This window comes from Bufo bufo, chromosome 3, assembly GCF_905171765.1.
Source record: "Bufo bufo chromosome 3, aBufBuf1.1, whole genome shotgun sequence".
Lineage (NCBI taxonomy): Eukaryota > Metazoa > Chordata > Amphibia > Anura > Bufonidae > Bufo > Bufo bufo.
In genome coordinates this window covers 155,995,439-156,015,845 of record NC_053391.1, presented here as the reverse complement: position 1 = coordinate 156,015,845, position 20,407 = coordinate 155,995,439, and the positions used below count along the sequence as shown (strand labels likewise).

Sequence of the window (20,407 nt, the reverse complement as noted above, 5' to 3'; positions counted from 1 at the left end):
CATTAACCACTACCTGTTTGATCAAAAGTGTATGTTTGGAGCCATGTTGCAAATTCTAGAAAGAAAAAAAAAGCATTGGCGACGCGTCCATCATGCATTGTGGCATCTGTCTTGTGATATATCTGCTAATGCATTTCTGTTATAAACCAAAAACCCAAGTGTAATCGGGAACAAGGCCTGAATTTCTGTGTTTCATATGAAATGCAGGTGAAACTTGCCCATTTGCCTCTGTAATTCATCAGTGGGTGTAATAAAATATCCTGTGATTCAATAGCAAGTAAATTTCAGATTAATTCACTCAGTCATTATTATAATTATAAATGCTATATGTTGTCATTAGTGTCGGGAGATTTCCAGGATATACAGTATATGAAAATATTACCCTTTTATACTTAGAGATGAGCGAATTTCTTCAAAATTCGATTTGGCTGCTTTGCCAATTTATTTTAAAAAAAAATTGCTTCATGGTGAAGTGCATTTTTTTGTAAGTACGATTACGCAGCTCCCCATCATTGTACAACTCAGATGCCGCGCTCAAAACAAAAATACTTGCCGTCTCCGTGAAAACACGCCGGCCAAAATCTTCAATCAAGATGGCAGTGGCTGGCCCGTCGTGAACAAATGGAGGATGTAAGTATGATTTTATTTAGTTTTTTTTACAGTATTTCAGGTTAAATCGATTCACTACCACGAAGCACGAGGAAATTCGGCTTTGCGGAGAGTCAAATTTATCCTGACATTCGAATCAAATTCCACTTGTTGGATTCAATTCGCTCAACTCTATTTATAATCATAATTTATTTTACAGATAATATTCACAACTCAGTAATACTATACCTGTAGCATAGAAATAAAATTAAAATAAGAATAATAGCTGTGCCTACTCCTAGTACAGTCAAAATGTGATAAAGTGTTAACTCCGCAGAATCGTATCCTAAGGGAAAGAAAACATACGTTAGCATTAAAAATCATCCTACATGAGCGGAATCATTATGTACAATATGAGAATTGACTCCAGGCACCCCTGCCGATCATTTGTTTGAAGAGACTACAGCACTCCGGTGAGCTCTGCGGCCTCTTAATAGGCCTGTGACATCACGTTTATTGGTCATATGGCCTAGCCACAAACCAATGGATGGTGCTGTACTTGGTAACCTGTGAGGAGACCATGGCACTCACCAAAGTGATGCAACCTCCCCAAACAGATGTTCGGCGGGCGTGCTGGGTGTCGGACTGTCGCCAAACTGATATTGATGACCTATCCTGAGGATAGGTCATAAATATTAAGCTCCTAGAAAACCCTTTCTGTTTGGAAACAAAGATAAGCTACTTAGGGTACATTTTTAGGGATAATTTTTCTGTAAACTGATTAAATTTGATTCTGATTATATTATATTGCAAGAGACATGTCATGGTTCTTAAACATAATTTCTGCTGCTCTACAGCCACATGACAATAAAGTATCCTGATTTCTCTCAGGCAAGTAAGGCTTTAGTTCATCTTTTATAGATCACTTTCTGAATGCCAGGCCTACATTTGAGAAGCTGCTGACCAGCTGTAAGGTCCTTTCAGTTGAGTAGAAAGTGGTACAGGAGTGGACTATGGAAGAGATTGATGTTGTTTAAAAGGGGTTCTGTACCAAAATTCTCTCTAAGGCCTCATGCACACGGCCGTGCCGGTTCCGCACCGCAAAAAAACATGACATGTCATATTTTTTTGCGGTACGGACATACCATGGACCCATTCAAGTTGAATGGGTCCGGCCCACTGCACGGATGTTGCCCGTGCATTGGGGACCACAATTGCGGTCCCCGATGCACAGAACGGCCGCACAATGGCCGTGTGCATGAGGTCTAAAGTTGTGACTCTTGCACAGCTTTTTTCTTTGAGCAGTGGTGCTCCCAGGCTCCCAACTATTCACTGTGTAGGGAACTGCAGCACAGTAGGAAACAGAGAGAGTTCTGTTTACCACAGGAGAAGAGCACAGAGGAAAACCCGGACTGGCCACAGGATTACAACATTAAACAGGAAAAATAAAAAATCTCCAGCTCTTCTAAAACTTGTTCCTTTATCAGTAACATTCTAAAAACATCACATGGTCAGTTAAAAAGACACTTACGCGCTTCGAACAACGGAATATGTGTTCTTAATCATAGCCAAGTCTCAACTGAAATAGAGCAGTTCATGGTCTATATCAATTGTTCTGTTTTAGCTGACACTTGGCTATGATTAAGAACACATATTCTGTTTGAAATGAGTAAGCGTCTTTTTAACTGACCCTGTGATGTTTTTAGAATGTGACTAATTAATGATCAAGTTTTAGAAGAGTTGGAGATTTTTCATTTTTCCTGGTTTATGTTGTCAGTTGCAGCACGGTCCCATTATCCAAAATAGAGCTGGATTGTAATTTCCTATACAGCAGGTAGATGGGAGCACCAGTGCACAGAGAAAAAGCCAAAGGGGCTGCCCGCACCTGCCATACTGTACTAATATTCTATACCATTATGTGAAGGGAATACATCATACTGAGATGTTTACAGTATATACTGTTGTGTCCACCCTTACATTTTTGCAAATGCTGTGGGGTTGTCCCATAAAAAAAATATTCTGTATAATTAAATCCAGCCCATAATTGAATGTTTTTACAATTATGCTGTATAGAAAAGTAAATTCCTATAACCCCAGATATTTCAGAATAATATTAGCATAGCACCAACTGCTGTTTCTATTGAAAAGTCTTTTTTAGTGTTGATCAAGCATGCTCGGCACATGGCGATATTCGGCCGAATACTGCATGTGCTCGAGCCCAATGCTCGAGTCTTCTCCCTGCACGTTTCTTGGCTACTACACAGCCAATAAACGTACAGGTAAGCACTGTCCTCACTGCAATGCCATAGCCATGCTGGTTACTGGCATTACAGTGATTGGCTGGCTGGAACGTGTCATCGGGTTCTATATAGCACCTGATGACGCGTGTTCGGCTCAGTCTGAGTCAGGGAGAACTGTGCTGAGGACGGGACAGACAGTGTAGGAAGTGATATACAAATATTTTTAGTTGAAAAAAATTTCAGAGACCCAAAAGTCCTTTTAAGGACTATTGTTGTGTGTGTGGCAGCAATATATATTATTAGCACAAACTGCGCTAAATAGCTAAAACTTTACAGACCCAAAAGTCCTTTTAAGGACTGTTGTGTGTGGCAGCAATATCTATTTTTAGCACATCCGGCGCTAAATAGCGTGCAATAGTTAGGCCGCTGCAGACAGCGACATTAGCTGGGCCACATCTCCTGTGTAAAGTGTGCGCATCCCAAAAATATCTGACATCCAGTGTACTTTTTCAGTAGACGGTGTCCGCTGCGGACAGTGACATTAACTGCGCCACATCTCCAGTGTGTAAAGTGTGCGCATCCCAAAAATATGTGACATCCAGTGTACTTTTTCCGTAGTCGGTGTCCGCTGCTGCGGACAGTGACATAACCTGTGCCACATCTGCAGTGTAACGTGTGCGCTAAAAAATGTTCTGTGACATCCAGTGTACTTTTTCAATAGACTGTGTCCGCTTCTGACAGTGACATAACCAGTGCCACAACTGCAGTGTAACGTGTGCACTGAAAAAATTTATCTGTGACATACAGTGCACTTTTTGCGTAGACGGTGTCTGCTGCGGACAGTGACATTACCAGCGCCACATCTGCAGTGTAACGTGTGCGCAGAAAAAATGTATCTGTGACATACAGTGTACTTTTTGAATAGACCATGTCCGCTTCTGACAGGGACATTACCAGCGCCACATCTCCTGTGTAACGTGTGCACTGAAAAAATTTATCTGTGACATACAGTGCACTTTTTTGCGTAGACGTTGCGGACGGTGACATTACCGGTGGTACCTCTCCTGTATAACGTTTCCTGTTCCCAAATACCTGTGACATTCCCTGTAATTCCGCTGGTGACAGCATTGACATTATCTGCGGGATATCTCCTGTGTGACGTTTACACATCCCAAATACCTTTTTAAATTTTCTTTGCGCATACACTTCCAAATCCTACGCTACTGTACGTGTGACAGACTTTCAATCATATATAACATTTAATATGAAGAAGGCGAGCAGTTAGGGACGGGGCAGTTGCAGTGATGCTGATGGTGCACGCAGAGGCCATGGCCCTGGGCATGGTGAAACTGTGTCTGCTGCCAGAGCACAAGAAAAACAATCATCCAAGATACCTAGCTTCATGACCCAGTTTGCAGAGGGGCGCAGGACAGCACTCTTGTAATCAGCCCAGTGCGACTAGGTGGTCGGTTGGATTGCAGCAGATAATGCTTTCAGTCGGTTAAGCACCACCCTGTCTTCCACCAAGTCCAGTCTAAGTAGCCAAGAGTCTGCTCAACCCAATCCTCACCCTGATCCTCCTCGCTCCCACTATGGAGAGTCTTGGCAAACAAGTGATCCCACACTCGGATATTCTGAGGAGCTCTTTTCAGCGACATTCCTTGATTTGGCCCTCTCGCCAAGCACACTTAGGGCTGTTTCACACGAGCGGATGCCGTGCGTGACATCCTCTCCGTGAATGACAGCCAAGACCCGATGCGGACAGCAGAAGCACGGAGCATTAACATGACTGATAATGCTCCGTACCTCTCTGTGATCTCTTTACTACGAAATCACAGTGACAACTTTATCTCCCTGTGATTTCGTAGTAAAGAGATCACAGAGAGGCACGGAGCATTATCAGTCATGTTAATGGTCCGTGCTTCTGCAGTCTGCATCGGGTCTTGGCTGTCATTCAAGGAGCGGATGTCACGCACGGCATCCGCTCGTGTGAAACAGCCCTTAAAGAAGGAAAGATCTTGTGCCCTGATTCCCAAATTGTTGAACATCCACAATCACAAAAAGATGACAGTGGGGAACGGCAATTACTGTTTAATGAGGTGGATGATGATGATGAGACACAATTGCCAATAACTCAACGGCAATTACTGTCTCAACAGGTTGATGAAGAAGATGAGACACAGTTGTCAATCACTGAGGTTGTGGTTAGGTCAACAAGTCAGGAGGATGAGCAGAGTAAGGAAGTGGGAGAGGAGGTTCAGAGAAAATTTCTGACCATTTTCTATGAACCAGACACCCTCCCCTCTTCAGAGCAGGGGGTGCCTGGTTTAATGATCGGATTCTCCCATAGACTTCCATTGTGTTCGGTAGAACACTTGAGCATCCCGAGATGTTCGGCCCGAGCACCCAAGCACTTTGGTGCTTGATCAACACTAGTCTTTTTGTGTCCACCTCAGTAAATGTAATGAGCTGGATAGACATACTCAGTCTTGCTTCGCTCTCTTTTCCTCCCAGCAGCAGCTTTTTTTCAGAGGAAATGCAGAGTGAGAGATAAAAGATTTAAACAATGTTACTGCAATTGCATGTGTTCAGCATTTCCTCTGAGAAGTAGAAAAGATGGAACAGCTTCTGAAGCAGACAGCTCAGTGCACCAGGGATCCTTCTGCATACTTGGTGGAACAAAGAGAAAAGCAAGGCTTAGGGTACTTTCACACTAGCATTATTCTTTTCCGGTATTGAAATCCGGTAAAGGGTCTCAATACCGGAAAATAAAACGCATCAGTTTTGTCCTAATGCATTATGAATGGAAAGCAATCCGTTCGGTATGCATCAGGATGTCTTCCTTTCCACCCCTTGCATTGTATTTGACTGGTCAAAATACCGCAGTTTGCGGCGGTATTTTTTTCGGCCAAAATACCGGAACACTACCGCACTTGCCGGATCTGGCATTAATTTCCATAGAGATGTATTGATGCCGGATTCGGTAGCAAGTGTTCCGGAAATTGCAGCGTTGCTGGATCCGGTTTTCCGGTCTGTGCATGCGCCAGAACATAGGAGGAGCTATTTTTGCTGTAAATACCAGATCCATAATTCCGGAAGTTACCGGATGAGACGGATCCGGTATATCACTGATAAAAAATATTTCCGTTTGCATACGGTTTGCCGGATCCGGCAGGCAGATCCGAGCAACGCTTGTGTGAAAGTACCCTTAGTAAGCGTCTCCATCTTAGTAAACGTACTGAAATGGACATAGAAAGGCCTGTTCAGTTGAACCAATACTAACATTTCTGAAATATCTGGGGATATAAGCAGGGGGCGCATCATTCATGAGGCTTGCTGATCCTTTTGCCTCAGGCAATGTTCTACTAGGACTGCAGGGGTGGAAAATCATCCTCCAACCCTGCACTCCTGCAAAGCCCTGGACACAGGCATGTCTATGGGGATAAACTGCCATAAAACCGCTATGTAAAAAAAATCCTACATGTGCATGTATACAGGAGGGGTAAAGGGCCTTTGAAGACCACATGTGCAGGTCACATTATTGATCATCTTAAAGGTAACAGACTTTGATAATATATCACTAAGATATACAGAAACGTCAGATAGGTGCAGTCCCACCTCTGAGAACAACTTATCTACAGAATGAGCATTCAAAACTGCATGTGTAGCATGCTCTCCATGTCTATATGATATGAGTTCCGGAATAGCGTGCTCAGCTATTTTTGGAAGTCCCACAGAAATGAATGGAATGTGCACTGTGCAAGTCCAGCCACCACTCCATTCAATTCCATGGGAGCCAGCACTATTTTTGGCAGTCTTGGGCTACTTTCACACTAGCGTTCGGGGTTCCGCTTGTGAGCTCCGTTTGAAGGGGCTCACAAGCAGCCCCGAACGCATCCGTACTGCCCTAATGCATTCTGAGTGGATGCGGATCCGCTCAGAATGCATCAGTCTGGCAGCATTCAGCCTTCGCTCCGCTCAGCAAGCTTGCAGCGTTCGGGTGTCCGCCTGGCCGTGCGGAGGCAAGCGGATCCGTCCAGACTTACAATGTAAGTCAATGGGGACGGATCCGTTTGAAGTTGACACAATATGGCTCAATTTTCAAACGGATCCGTCCCCCATTGACTTTCAATGTAAAGTCTGGACGGATCCGTCTGAAGCTACTTTCACACTTAGAATTTTTTCTACAATATAATGCAGACGGATCCGTTCTGAACGGATCCCAAGTCTGCATTATATGAGCGGATCCGTCTGGGCAGACATCAGACGGACCCGCTCTGAACGGTAGTGTGAAAGTAGCCTTAGGCCTCACGCACACGACCGTATTTTTTCATGGTCCGCAAAACGGGGTTCCGTTGGTCCGTGATCCGTGACCGTTTTTTCATCCGTGGGTCTTCCTTGATTTTTGGAGGATCCACGGACATGAAAAAAAAGTCGTTTTGGTGTCCGCCTGGCCGTGCTGACTTACAATGCAAGTCAATGGGGACGGATCCGTTTGACGTTGACACAATATGGTGCAATTTCAAACGGATCCGTCCCCCATTGACTTTCAATGTAAAGTCAGGAGTTAATATACCATAGGATCAGAGTTTTCTCCAATCCGATGGTATATTTTAACTTGAAGCGTCCCCATCACCATGGTAACGCCTCTATGTTAAAATATACCATCGGATTTGAGTTACATCGTGAAACTCAGATCCGACAGTATATTCTAACACAGAGGCGTTCCCATAGTGATGGGGACGCTTCTAGTTAGAATATACTACGAACTGTGTACATGACTGCCCCTTGCTGCCTGGCAGCACCCGATCTTTTACAAGGGGCTGTGATCAGCACAATTAACCCTTCAGGTGCCGCACCTGAAGGGGTTAATTGTGCATATCATAGCCCCCTGTAAGAGATCAGGGGCTGCCAGGCAGCAGGGGGCAGACCCCCCTCCCTCCCCAGTTTGAATATCATTGGTGGCCAGTGCGGCCCCCCCGGCCCCCCCTCTATTGTAATATCATTGGTGGCCAGTGTGCGGCCTCCGTCGGCCCCCCTCCCTCCCTTTATTGTAATATCATTGGTGCCAGTGTGCGGCCTCCGTCGCCCCCCCTCCCTCCCTTTATTGTAATATCATTGGTGCCAGTGTGCGGCCTCCACCCCCCCTCACTCTATTGTAATATCATTGGTGGCCAGTGTGCAGCCTCCCCTCTCCCCCCCCTGCCCGATCATTGGTGGCAGCGGAGAGTTCCGATCGGAGTCCCAGTTTATTTGCTGGGGCTCCGATCGGTAACCATGGCAACCAGGATGCTACTGCAGGCATGGTTGCCATGGTTACTTAGCAATATTACAATATTAGAAGCATCATACTTACCTGCTGCGCTGTTTGTGACCGGCCGGGAGCTCCTCCTACTGGTAAGTGACAGGTCTGTGAAGCGCATTGCTTAATGATCTCTCACTTACCAGTAGGAGGAGCTCCCGGCCGGTCACAGACAGCGCAGCAGGTAAGTATGATGCTTCTAATATTGCTAAGTAACCATGGCAACCAGGACTGCAGTAGCGTCCTGGTTGCTATGGTTACCGATCGGAGCTCCAGCGATTAAACTGGGACTCCGATCAGAACTCTCCGCTGCCACCAATGATCAAGGGGGGGGGGGAGAGGCAAGGCCGCACACTGTGCCACCAATGAAAATAATACAATAGAGGGAGGGAGGGAGGGGGGGCCGCACACTGTGCCACCAATGAAAATAATACAATAGAGGGAGGGAGGGGGGGCCGCACACTGTGCCACCAATGAAAATAATACAATAGAGGGAGGGGGGGCCGGGGGGGGGCCGCACTGGCCATCAATAAAAATAAAACTGGGGAGGGAGGGGGTCTGCCCCCTCCTGCCTGGCAGCCCCTGATCTCTTATAGGGGGCTATGATATGCACAATTAACCCCTCAGGTGCAGCACCTGAGGGGTTAATTGTGCGGATCACATCCCCCTGTAAGAGATCGGGTGCTGCCAGGCAGCAGGGGGCAGTCATGTACACAGTTCGTAGTATATTCTAACTAGAAGCGTCCCCATCACTATGGGAACGCCTCTGTGTTAGAATATACTGTCGGTTCTGAGTTTTCACGAAGTGAAAACTCAGCTCTGAAAAAGCTTTTATGCAGACGGATCTTCGGATCCGTCTGTATGAAAGTAACCTATGGCCACGGATCAAGGACACGGATGCCAATCATGTGTGCATCCGTGTTCTTTCACGGACCCATTGACTTGAATGGGTCAGTGAACCGTTGTCCGTCAAAAAAATAGAACAGGTCATATTTTTTTGGAAAACAGGAAACACGGATCACGGATGCGGCTGTAAAACGGTGCATTTTCAGATTTTTTCACGGACCCATTGAAAGTCAATGGGTCCGCGAAAAAAAAACGGAAAACGGCACAACGGCCACGGGTGCACACAACGGTCATGTGCAAGAGGCCTTACTCATACAGCTTCCGGGGCCTATGAGATCCAGGGGGCTGGATCTCACAAGCTCTTCACCGGAAGGCAGCGCAGATGCCTCAGGAAGGCATCGCGTTGCCTTCCATGCCATCGGGTCCCCCCCACAGCCCCATGGGGACCCGATGACACTGCTGCCGCCGCCGCCCGCACCATAAATAGCCGCAAACCGCAGGTCTGAATTGACCTGCGGTTTGCGGCGATCGCCGACACTGGGGGGGTCACGGGACCCCCCTGTGCATTTAGCCAAGGTGCCCGCTCAATGATTTGAGCAGGCACCTTGTTCCGATCACCGTCCGCCGGGCGGCGGTGATCGGAACAATACATGACGTACCGGTACGTCATGTGTCCTAAAGGACTCGGGAAACATGCCCTACCGGTACGTCATGTGTCCGTAAGGGGTTAAACAATATTTTTCATGGATATACCCCTTTATAGGACTCATATAAATTCACATAGCATATTACAATTCACATCACAACCACTGGGTGGTCATACAGTCATGGCCGTAAATGTTGGCACCCCTGAAATTTTTAAAGAAAATAAAGTATTTCTCACAGAAAAGTATTGCAGTAACACATGTTTATTCCCTTTGTTTGTATTGGAACAAAACCAAAAGAGGGAGGAAAAAAAGCAAATTGAACATAATGTCACACCAAACTCCGACCATGGGGCAGCCGCATGCGGATCGCAGACCCATTCACTTGAATGGTGTCCGTGATCCGTCCGTTCCGCAAAAAGATAGAACAAGTTCTATCTTTTTGCATAACGGAGGTACGGAATGGAACACCACAGAAGCACTCTGTAGTGTTTCGTGCGATTCCGTTCCGTGCTTCCGTTCCGTTCCACACCGCATCTCTGGATTTGTAGACCCATTCAAGTGAATAGGTCCCCATCCGTGATGCGGAATGCACACGGCTGGTGACCCGTGTATTGCGGAACCGCCGTATGCGGCCAGCAGCATGGGCGCAGATCCCTTACGTTCGTGTGAAATGAGCCCTGACTCTGAAGTAACATCCAATTCAACTTTTATTGCAAGGATAGGGTGAAACTGAGAAATACAAAGAAAATGCACTTACTATTGTAAAACAAATACATATCTATGAAAACATAAATGTGCAATTGTGCATGAAATACAGGCTACATTTAGAGATGAGCAAAGTTTTTAAAAATTCGATTCAGGCAATTTGCCGAACTTTCATAAGAAATTTGATTCGTTCTGAATAAATTTGTTTCAAATTGCGCTAAATCAGGTATACCCAGGCCATTCTGCCTAATCATATTCATCCCACTTGGTGGCCCAATCTCAGTGTGAAGGCTCGGAAGGTAAACTACATGGAGGCAAAAAGAAAAAATATAGGCGTGCTCAAACCCTGTTGTACCGAGCACGGACCATGCCGGGAACCACAGCATAACTTAAGTAAAGGAGAGAGAAAAGTCCAGCTCGATTAAAATGTTACCTTTATTTTTCAGTGCAGATTAAAAGCCAGTTACACTCCTGTCTACATGTTTCGGATCAAGGACAATAGCGATCCTTCCTCATGACATACACATACTGAGGAGGAGGTTGAATATATAGCGCCTCCACCTAGAAACAGGCGGACGCACTAACTACAAGCTCCTCCTTTAAATGAAAATGACAACACATGCTGAAAGGCATGGTGAATTAAAACAAAAGAACACTCAAAAAATTCAGTAATGTAACATCAAATCGTGTTTCCGATTAAGTCAACTCGGTATGGTGGATCCCATTTTGAAGATCCAGAAAGACTCACGATTCAAAAGCTTCTTTTTGTAATTACCACCCCTTAATGGTGGAGTAACCCTCTCCAGACCTTGCACAGTTAAACCCTCTGTATCACCACCATGCACCGCTGAAAAATGCAGGCTGACTGCAGACACATTTCTGGCATGTGAATGAGGAATGTCAGAGATGTGCCTGCACAGTCTAACCTTAAGGCCATTGGTGGTGCAGCCAATGTACTGGAGGGAACAGAGAGTGCATGAGATACAGTACACCACATGAGTGCTGTTACAGTTAATGTATTGTTTGATGGAAAAACATTGATTCATGGCATAGGAAAAAACTTCCTTGCCAGGTCGCATATAGGAGCAACACGTACAGATCTTATGCCCGCATTTATAACTGCCGAGAAACCGCAACCAAACTGGAGAGGCTCGTGCCCCCTCAATAAATAGAGAGGGGCAGAGTCTATTACCCAGCGTGGGCACTCTGCGGGCTGAGCATAAAATGCCACCTTTCAAGATGCTACACCATTGGTCATCCGTTGACAATATAGGTAAGTGTTCCAAACCATGCTGGGAATATTGTCTGATAGAGAGGCGAGAGGCCGCAGAGCGCATCTCCATGCGGCATGTTGCATCCTGAGTGCAGTTTCGTCTAATGCGAATAAACTCACCCTTGGGAATATTTTTGGCAACATGAGGAGGATGGCAAGACGCCGCATGGAGAATTGTGTTGCCCGCAGTTTCATTGCGAAAGGTGCGTGTGTAAATTAAATTGGTGCGCGCATCACCCTCAAGAGACAAATCCAGAAAAGAAATACAAGTGGCATGAGAATGCAGAGTGAATTTCAAATTGCATGTGTTGCAGTTTAAAAACTCCCCAAAGAGTGGTATGGCCGCCACATCCCCCGACCATATGAATAGCAGGTCGTCGATGTAACGGCCATACCACTCCAGAGAGGATGCCCAGGAATTAGACGGGGAGAACAAAAATGCCTGTTCCCACCAGGCTATATACACGTTGGACAGGGAAGGGGAGAATTTGGCTCCCATAGAAACTCCCGATAATTGCAGGTAAAACCTGTCATTGAACATAAAAAATAAAAAATAAAAAAATTGTGTTTTAATAGAAAAAAAAAAAACATCACACACGTAGCCCTGAAAAGGAATAGAAAAATTTGAATACACAGCAAGAAACCAACTTGTATTTCTTTTCTCAATTTGTCTCTTGAGGGTGATGCGCGCACCAATTCAATTTACACGCGCACCATTCGCAAAGAAACTGCGGGCAACACAATTCTCCATGCGGCGTCTTGCCATCCTCCTCATGTTGCCAAAAATATTCCCAAGGGTGAGTTTATTCGCATTAGACGAAACTGCACTCAGGACACAACATGCCGCATGGAGATGCGCTCTGCGGCCTCTCGCCTCTCTATCAGACAATATTCCCAGCACGGTTTGGAACACGCCCAGAAGCAGGCTCTGTCCATACCCAGACACACATTATTATTTACTCACCATAATCGCACACGTCGCTCTGAGAATACTAACCAGTCACGGCATTCTCGTTTGCCTGTTTTTGTCACTGCCTATAGTACACAATATTCGCAGATTTGCAACATAGTAAGAAAACACTTACCTATATTGTCAACGGATGACCAATGGTGTAGCATCTTGAAAGGTGGCATTTTATGCTCAGCCCGCAGAGTGCCCATGCTGGGTAATAGACTCTGCCCCTCTCTATTTACTGAGGGGGCACAAGCCTCTCCAGTTTGGTTGCAGTTTCTCGGCAGTTATAAATGCGACCTGGCAAGGAAGTTTTTTCCTATGCCATGAATAAATGTTTTTCCATCAAACAATACATCAACTGTAACACCACTCATGTGGTGTATTGTATCTCATGCACTCTCTGTTCCCTCCAGTACATTGGCTGCACCACCAATGGCCTTAAGGTTAGACTGTGCAGGCACATCTCTGACATCCCTCATTCACATGCCAGAAATGTGTCTGCAGTCAGCCTGCATTTTTCAGTGGTGCATGGTGGTGATACAGAGGGTTTAACTATGCAAGGTCTGGAGAGGGTTACTACACCATTAAGGGGTGGTAATTAGAGTTGAGCGAACACCTGGATGTTCGGGTTCGAGAAGTTCGGCCGAACTTCCCGGAAATGTTCGGGTTCGGGATCCGAACCCGACCCGAACTTCGTCCCGAACCCCATTGAAGTCAATGGGGACCCGAACTTTTCGGCACTAAAAAGGCTGTAAAACAGCCCAGGAAAGAGCTAGAGGGCTGCAAAAGGCAGCAACATGTAGGTAAATCCCCTGCAAACAAATGTGGATAGGGAAATGAATTAAAATTAAAATAAAAAAAATAAAAATTAACCAATATCAATTGGACAGAAGTCCCATAGCAGAGAATCTGGCTTCACATCAGCAGAGAATCAGTCTCTTCATGCCATAGCAGAGAATCTGGCTTCATGTCAGCACAGAATCAGTCTTCATGTCATAGCAGAGAATCAGGCTTCACGTCACCCACCACTGGAACAGGCCACTGTCACATATTTAGGCCCCGGCACCCAGACAGAGGAGAGAGGTCCCGTAACAGAGAATCTGGCTTCATGTCAGCACAGAATCAGTCTTCATGTCATAGCAGAGAATCAGGCTTCACGTCACCCACCACTGGAAGAGGCCACTGTCACACATTTAGGCCCTGGCACCCAGACAGAGGAGAGAGGTCCCGTAACAGAGAATCTGGCTTCATGTCAGCACAGAATCAGTCTTCATGTCATAGCAGAGAATCAGGCTTCACGTCACCCACCACTGGAACAGGCCACTGTCACATATTTAGGCCCAGGCAGCCAGTCAGAGGAGAGAGGTCCCGTAACAGAGAATCTGGCTTCATGTCAGCACAGAATCAGTCTTCATGTCATAGCAGAGAATCAGGCTTCACGTCACCCACCACTGGAACAGGTCACTGTCACATATTTAGGCCCGGCACCCAGACAGAGGAGAGGTTCATTCAACTTTGGGTTGCCCCGCAATATAATGGTAAAATGAAAATAAAAATAGGATTGAATGAGGAAGTGTCCTGGAGTACAATAATATATGGTTAAGGGGAGGTAGTTAATGTCTAATCTGCTCAAGGGATGGACAGGTCCTGTGGGATCCATGCCTGGTTCATTTTTATGAACGTCAGCTTGTCCACATTGGCTGTAGACAGGCGGCTGCGTTTGTCTGTAATGACGCCCCTTGCCGTGCTGAATACACGTTCAGACAAAACGCTGGCCGCCGGGCAGGCCAGCACCTCCAAGGCATAAAAGGCTAGCTCTGGCCACGTGGACAATTTGGAGACCCAGAAGTTGAATGGGGCCGAACCATCAGTCAGTATGTGGAGGGGTGTGCACAGGTACTGTTCCACCATGTTAGTGAAATGTTGCCTCCTGCTAACACGTTCCGTATCAGGTGGTGGTGCAGTTAGCCAGCAAGCGCCGGCTGTATACCTAACGTGGTCCTCAGAGTGCCTGATGAAGGGCGATTATTACGCCTGAAACGTTGCAACTGACAAAACCACCTACTCCGGCTGAAATAACATGAAATAAAATCATTTAATTAATCACTTACAAAGGAGTGCTGTCTAAATATTTTTGACACGTACAAGTTCTGGAGGTGGAGCTTTAGAACACAACCCGGACGTGCACCCACCCTCGCCATTCTATGAATAGAGTGCTGTGGCCAAATTTTTTATAAAAGGTGCAGTTAGCTGTGGCGTGGTGACAAAACTTTTCCACATCTCTGCCATGCTAACCCTGCCCTCAGAGGAGCTGGCCGTGACACAGCTGCGTTGGCGACCTCTTGCTTCTCCTCTGCCTTCGCCTTGGGCTTCCTCTGGTTCCCCTGTGACATTTGGGAATGCTCTCAGTAGCGCGTCTACCAACGTGCGCTTGTACTCGCGCATCTTCCTATCACGCTGCAGTGTAGGAAGTAAGGTGGGCACATTGTCTTTGTACCGGGGATCCAGCAGGGTGGCAACCCAGTAGTCCGCACACGTTAAAATGTGGGCAACTCTGCTGTCATTGCGCAGGCACTGCAGCATGTAGTCGCTCATGTGTGCCAGGCTGCCCAGAGGTAAGGACAAGCTGTCCTCTGTGGGAGGCGTATCGTCATCGTCCTGTGTTTCCCCCCAGCCATGCACCAGTGATGGGCCCGAGCTGCTTTGGGTGCTACCCCGCTGTGAACATGCTTCATCCTCATCCTCCTCCACCTCCTCCTCATCCTCGTCCTCCTCATCCTCCAGTAGTGGACCCTGTCTGGCCACATTTGTACCTGGCCTCTGCTGTTGCAAAAAACCTCCCTCTGAGTCACTTCGAAGAGACTGGCCTGAAAGTGCTAAAAATGACCCCTCTTCCTCCTGGGCCACCTCCTCTTCCATCATCGCCCTAAGTGTTTTCTCAAGGAGACATAGAAGTGGTATTGTAACGCTGATAACGGCGTCATCGCCACTGGCCATGTTGGTGGAGTACTCGAAACAGCGCAACAGGGCACACAGGTCTCGCATGGAGGCCCAGTCATTGGTGGTGAAGTGGTGCTGTTCCGCAGTGCGACTGACCCGTGCGTGCTGCAGCTGAAACTCCACTATGGCCTGCTGCTGCTCGCACAGTCTGTCCAGCATGTGCAAGGTGGAGTTCCACCTGGTGGGCACGTCGCATATGAGGCGGTGACCGGGAAGGCCGAAGTTACGCTGTAGCGCAGACAGGCGAGCAGCGGCAGGGTGTGAACGCCGGAAGCGCGAACAGACGGCCAGCACTTTATGCAGCAGCTCTGAGATGTCGGGGTAGTTGCGAATGAACTTCTGCACCACCAAATCCAGCACATGCGCCAGGCAAGGGATGTGCGTCAAACCGGCTAGTCCCAGAGCTGCAACGAGATTTCGCCCATTATCGCACACCACCAGGCCGGGCTTGAGGCTCACCGGCAGCAACCACTCGTCGGTCTGTTGTTCTATACCCCGCCACAACTCCTGTGCGGTGTGGGGCCTGTCCCCCAAACATATGAGTTTCAGAACGGCCTTCTGACGTTTACACCGGGCTGTGCTGAAGTTGGTGGTTAAGGTGTGTGGCTGACTGGATGAGCAGGTGGAAGAAGAGGAGGAGGAAGCTGAGTAGGAGGAGGAGGAGACAGGAGGCAAAGAATTTTGCCCTGCGATCCTTGGCGGCGGAAGGACGTGCGCCAAACAGCTCTCCGCCTGGGGCCCAGCCGCCACTACATTTACCCAGTGTGCAGTTAGGGAGATATAGCGTCCCTGGCCGTGCTTACTGGTCCACGTATCTGTGGTTAGGTGGACCTTGCCACAGATGGCGTTGCGCAGTGCACACTTGATTTTATCGGACACTTGGTTGTGCAGGGAAGGCACGGCTCTCTTGGAGAAGTAGTGGCGGCTGGGAACAACATACTGTGGGACAGCAAGCCACATGAGCTGTTTGAAGCTGTCTGTGTCCACCAGCCTAAATGACAGCATTTCATAGGCCAGTAGTTTAGAAATGCTGGCATTCAGGGCCAGGGATCGAGGGTGGCTAGGTGGGAATTTACGCTTTCTCTCAAATGTTTGTGAGATGGAGAGCTGAACGCTGCCGTGTGACATGGTTGAGATGCTTGGTGACGCAGGTGGTGGTGTTGGTGGTACATCCCATGTTTGCTGGGCGGCAGGTGCCAACGTTCCTCCAGAGGCGGAGGAAGAGGACGAGGCTGCAGCAGCAGAAGAGGCCGAGGCGGCAGCAGCAGAAGAGGTAGCAGGGGGAGCATGAGTGACTTCCTTGTTTTTAAGGTGTTTACTCCACTGCAGTTCATGCTTTGCATGCAGGTGCCTGGTCATGCAGGTTGTGCTAAGGTTCAGAACGTTAATGCCTCGCTTCAGGCTCTGATGGCACAGCGTGCAAACCACTCGGGTCTTGTCGTCAGCACATTGTTTGAAGAAGTGCCATGCCCGGAAACTCCTTGAAGCTGCCTTTGGGGTGCTCGGTCCCAGATGGTGGCGGTCAGTAGCAGGCGGAGTCTCTTGGCGGCGGGTGTTCTGATTTTGCCCACTGCTCCCTCTTTTGCTACGCTGTTGGCTCGGTCTCACCACTGCCTCTTCCTCTGAACTGTGAAAGTCAGTGGCACGACCTTCATTCCATGTGGGGTCTAGGACCTCATCGTCCCCTGCATCGTCTTCCACCCAGTCTTGATCCCTGACCTCCTGTTCAGTCTGCACACTGCAGAAAGACGCAGCAGTTGGCACCTGTGTTTCGTCATCATCAGAGACGTGCTGAGGTGGTATTCCCATGTCCTCATCATCAGGAAACATAAGTGGTTGTGCGTTAGTGCATTCTATCTCTTCCACCCCTGGGGAAGGGCTAGGTGGATGCCCTTGGGAAACCCTGGCAGCAGAGTCTTCAAACAGCATAAGAGACTGCTGCATAACTTGAGGCTCAGACAGTTTCCCTGATATGCATGGGGGTGATGTGACAGACTGATGGGCTTGGTTTTCATGCGCCATCTGTGCGCTTTCTGCAGAAGACTGGGTGGGAGAGAATGTGAACGTGCTGGATGCACTGTCGGCCACCCAATTGACTAATGCCTGTACCTGCTCAGGCCTTACCATCCTTAGAACGGCATTGGGCCCCACCAAATATCCCTGTAAATTCTGGCGGCTACTGGGACCTGAGGTAGTTGGTACACTAGGACGTGTGGCTGTGGCAGAATGGCCACGTCCTCTCCCAGCACCAGAGGGTCCACTAACACCACCACGACCATGACCACGTCCGCGTCCCTTACTAGATGTTTTCCTCATTGTTCCCGTTCACCACAATAAGAAAAATATTATTCGGGCCAATGTATTGAATTAAAATTCAGGCCTTTTTTTACAGACACCTAACACTGTCTGGCTATCTATTTAGGTACCGTATTACACTAATACAGGCACATCCGTAATGACAGATTTAGCTGAATATAAATGTGAGGCCTATTTTTTAGGCGCTGTGTGACAGGTATACGTTTAATCACAGAATTAGACTTGTATCTGCACTGTAGCGTGTGTGTTAAGTTTTTCAGAATGGCACTATCAGCACCTTGAATCTAATATACCCTTTTTGGGATAGATTTAAAGTAGGCCTGATATAGCAGAAACTACTAATTTTGAGAATGGCAAATTTGGGAATAGTTTTTCAACCCAGAACAAAAACTGTGCTTTTACGGTCACTACAAATAATTTGACCAGCTAAAACAGTACTGATTTGGAGGAATATAAATGTCAGGCCTATTTTTTAGGCGCTGTGTGACAGGTATACCTTTAATCACAGAATTAGACTTGTATCTGCACTGTAGCGTGTGTGTAAAGTTTTTCAGAATGACACTATCAGCACCTTGAATCTAATATACCCTTTTTGGGATAGATTTAAAGTAGGCCTGATATAGCAGAAACTACTAATTTTGAGAATGGCAAATTTGGGAATAGTTTTTCAACCCAGAACAAAAACTGTGCTTTTACGGTCACTACAAATAATTTGACCAGCTAAAACAGTACTGATTTGGAGGAATCGAAATGTCAGGCCTATTTTTTAGGCGCTGGGTGACAGGCTCAACTTGCCCCTGATGTAGTATATGGCCAAAAAATAACCACACTATTGATGGTTAAATGCACTTGGGTGACACAGGCTCAGCCTGCACCTGATGTAGTATATGGCCAAAAAATAACCACACTATTGATGGTTAAATGCACTTGATGAAAGCTTGACCCTGATGTAGGATATAGCAAAAAATAACCACACTATTGATGGTTAAATGCACTTGGGTGACACAGGCTCAGCCTGCACCTGATGTAGTATATGGCCAAAAAATAACCACACTATTGATGGTTAAATGCACTTGGGTGACACAGGCTCAGCCTGCACCTGATGTAGGATATAGCAAAAAATAACCACACTATTGATGGTTAAATGCACTTGGTGGTAGCTTGTGCTGGCGCACCACAAGCCACAAAATGGCCGCCGATCACCCCAGAAAAAAGTGATATAAAAACGCTCTGGGCAGCCTAAAAAAAGTGAGCAATTCGATATCAGCACTTCAATGATCCACAGCTGGAGATCGATCACTGAATTAAGTCTTTTGGAGGAGTTAATCTTCCTAATCTCGCCCTAACGTCGCAGCAGCAACCTCTCCCTACGCTTGTATCAGCAGAGTGACGTGCAGCGCTACGTGACCCAAGCTTATATAGAGGCTGGGTCACATGCTGCACTGGCCAATCACAGCCATGCCAATAGTAGGCAAGGCTGTGATGGCCTCTTGGGGCAAGTAGTATGACGCTTGTTGATTGGCTGCTTTGCAGCCTTTCAAAAAGCGCCAAGAAAGCGCCGAACACCGAACCCGAACCCGGACTTTTACGAAAATGTTCGGGTTCAGGTCCGTGTCACGGACACCCCAAAATTCGGTACGAACCCGAACTATACAGTTCGGGTTCGCTCATCCCTAGTGGTAATTTCAAAAAGAAGCTTTTAAAATCGTGAGTCTTTCTGGATCTTCAAAATGGGATCCACCATACCGAGTGGACTTAATCGGAAACACGATTTTATGTTACATTACTGAATTTTTTGAGTCATAAGCTATGTGTGTTCTTTTGTTTTAATTCACCATGCCTTTCAGCATGTGTTGTCATTTTCATTTAAAGGAGGAGCTTGTAGTTAGTGCGTCCACCTGTTTTCAGGTGGAGGCGCTATATATTCAACCTCCTCCTCAGTATGTGTATGTCATGAGGAAGGATCGCTATTGTCCTTGATCCGAAACATGTAGACAGGAGTGTAACTGGCTTTTAATCTGCACTGAAAAATAAAGGTAACATTTTAATCGAGCTGGTCTTTTCTCTCTCCTTTACGTAAACTACATGGAGGTTGCCTAGAGAGTGTATTGCCGTGTGCATCCCATTCTAGTGCACCCACATTTATAGTTAATCCATTCTGTAGATACTGTGCCGTCAGTATTACAGGCAGGTGTAATTTATCGCCATCTACATCACTGTGCAGGGCACCATGATTCATAGCTAATCCCTTCTGTTAAACAAAAAGAAAATCATACAACACCCTTCAGTAAAGCAAAAAACCTGTACAGGAGCTGTGTCCAAAGGGCTCCTCAGTGGAACAAAATAAAGAAAGGGAGGCAATGTCAATAAAGTACTGGAGAAATAAAAATGTTCTTTTACTGCATGTTGTGGCAGTCCAAACACATGCTTTTTAATCTCTTCTGTTAGCTGTATATTTACTGTGCGTCAGTATTACAGGTCACTGTTACCATCAGGTCTAATTTATCGCTGTGGAATTAACCGTGCAGTGCCCCA

The 20,407-nt window shown here is 46.9% G+C and overlaps 1 protein-coding gene across 3 annotated transcripts in view; it reads right to left on the bottom strand.

Annotated features, from left to right (window-relative positions):
- LOC120994858 (granulocyte-macrophage colony-stimulating factor receptor subunit alpha-like) overlaps positions 1-20,407 on the bottom strand; it is a 182,851-nt gene that overhangs the window by 6,584 nt on the left and 155,860 nt on the right. For all 3 annotated transcript variants that reach the window (XM_040423713.1, XM_040423712.1, XM_040423714.1), the window contains one exon: positions 838-934. In XM_040423713.1, coding sequence (XP_040279647.1) covers positions 838-934 — 97 coding nt within the window. The remainder of the gene's footprint in view (positions 1-837; positions 935-20,407) is intronic.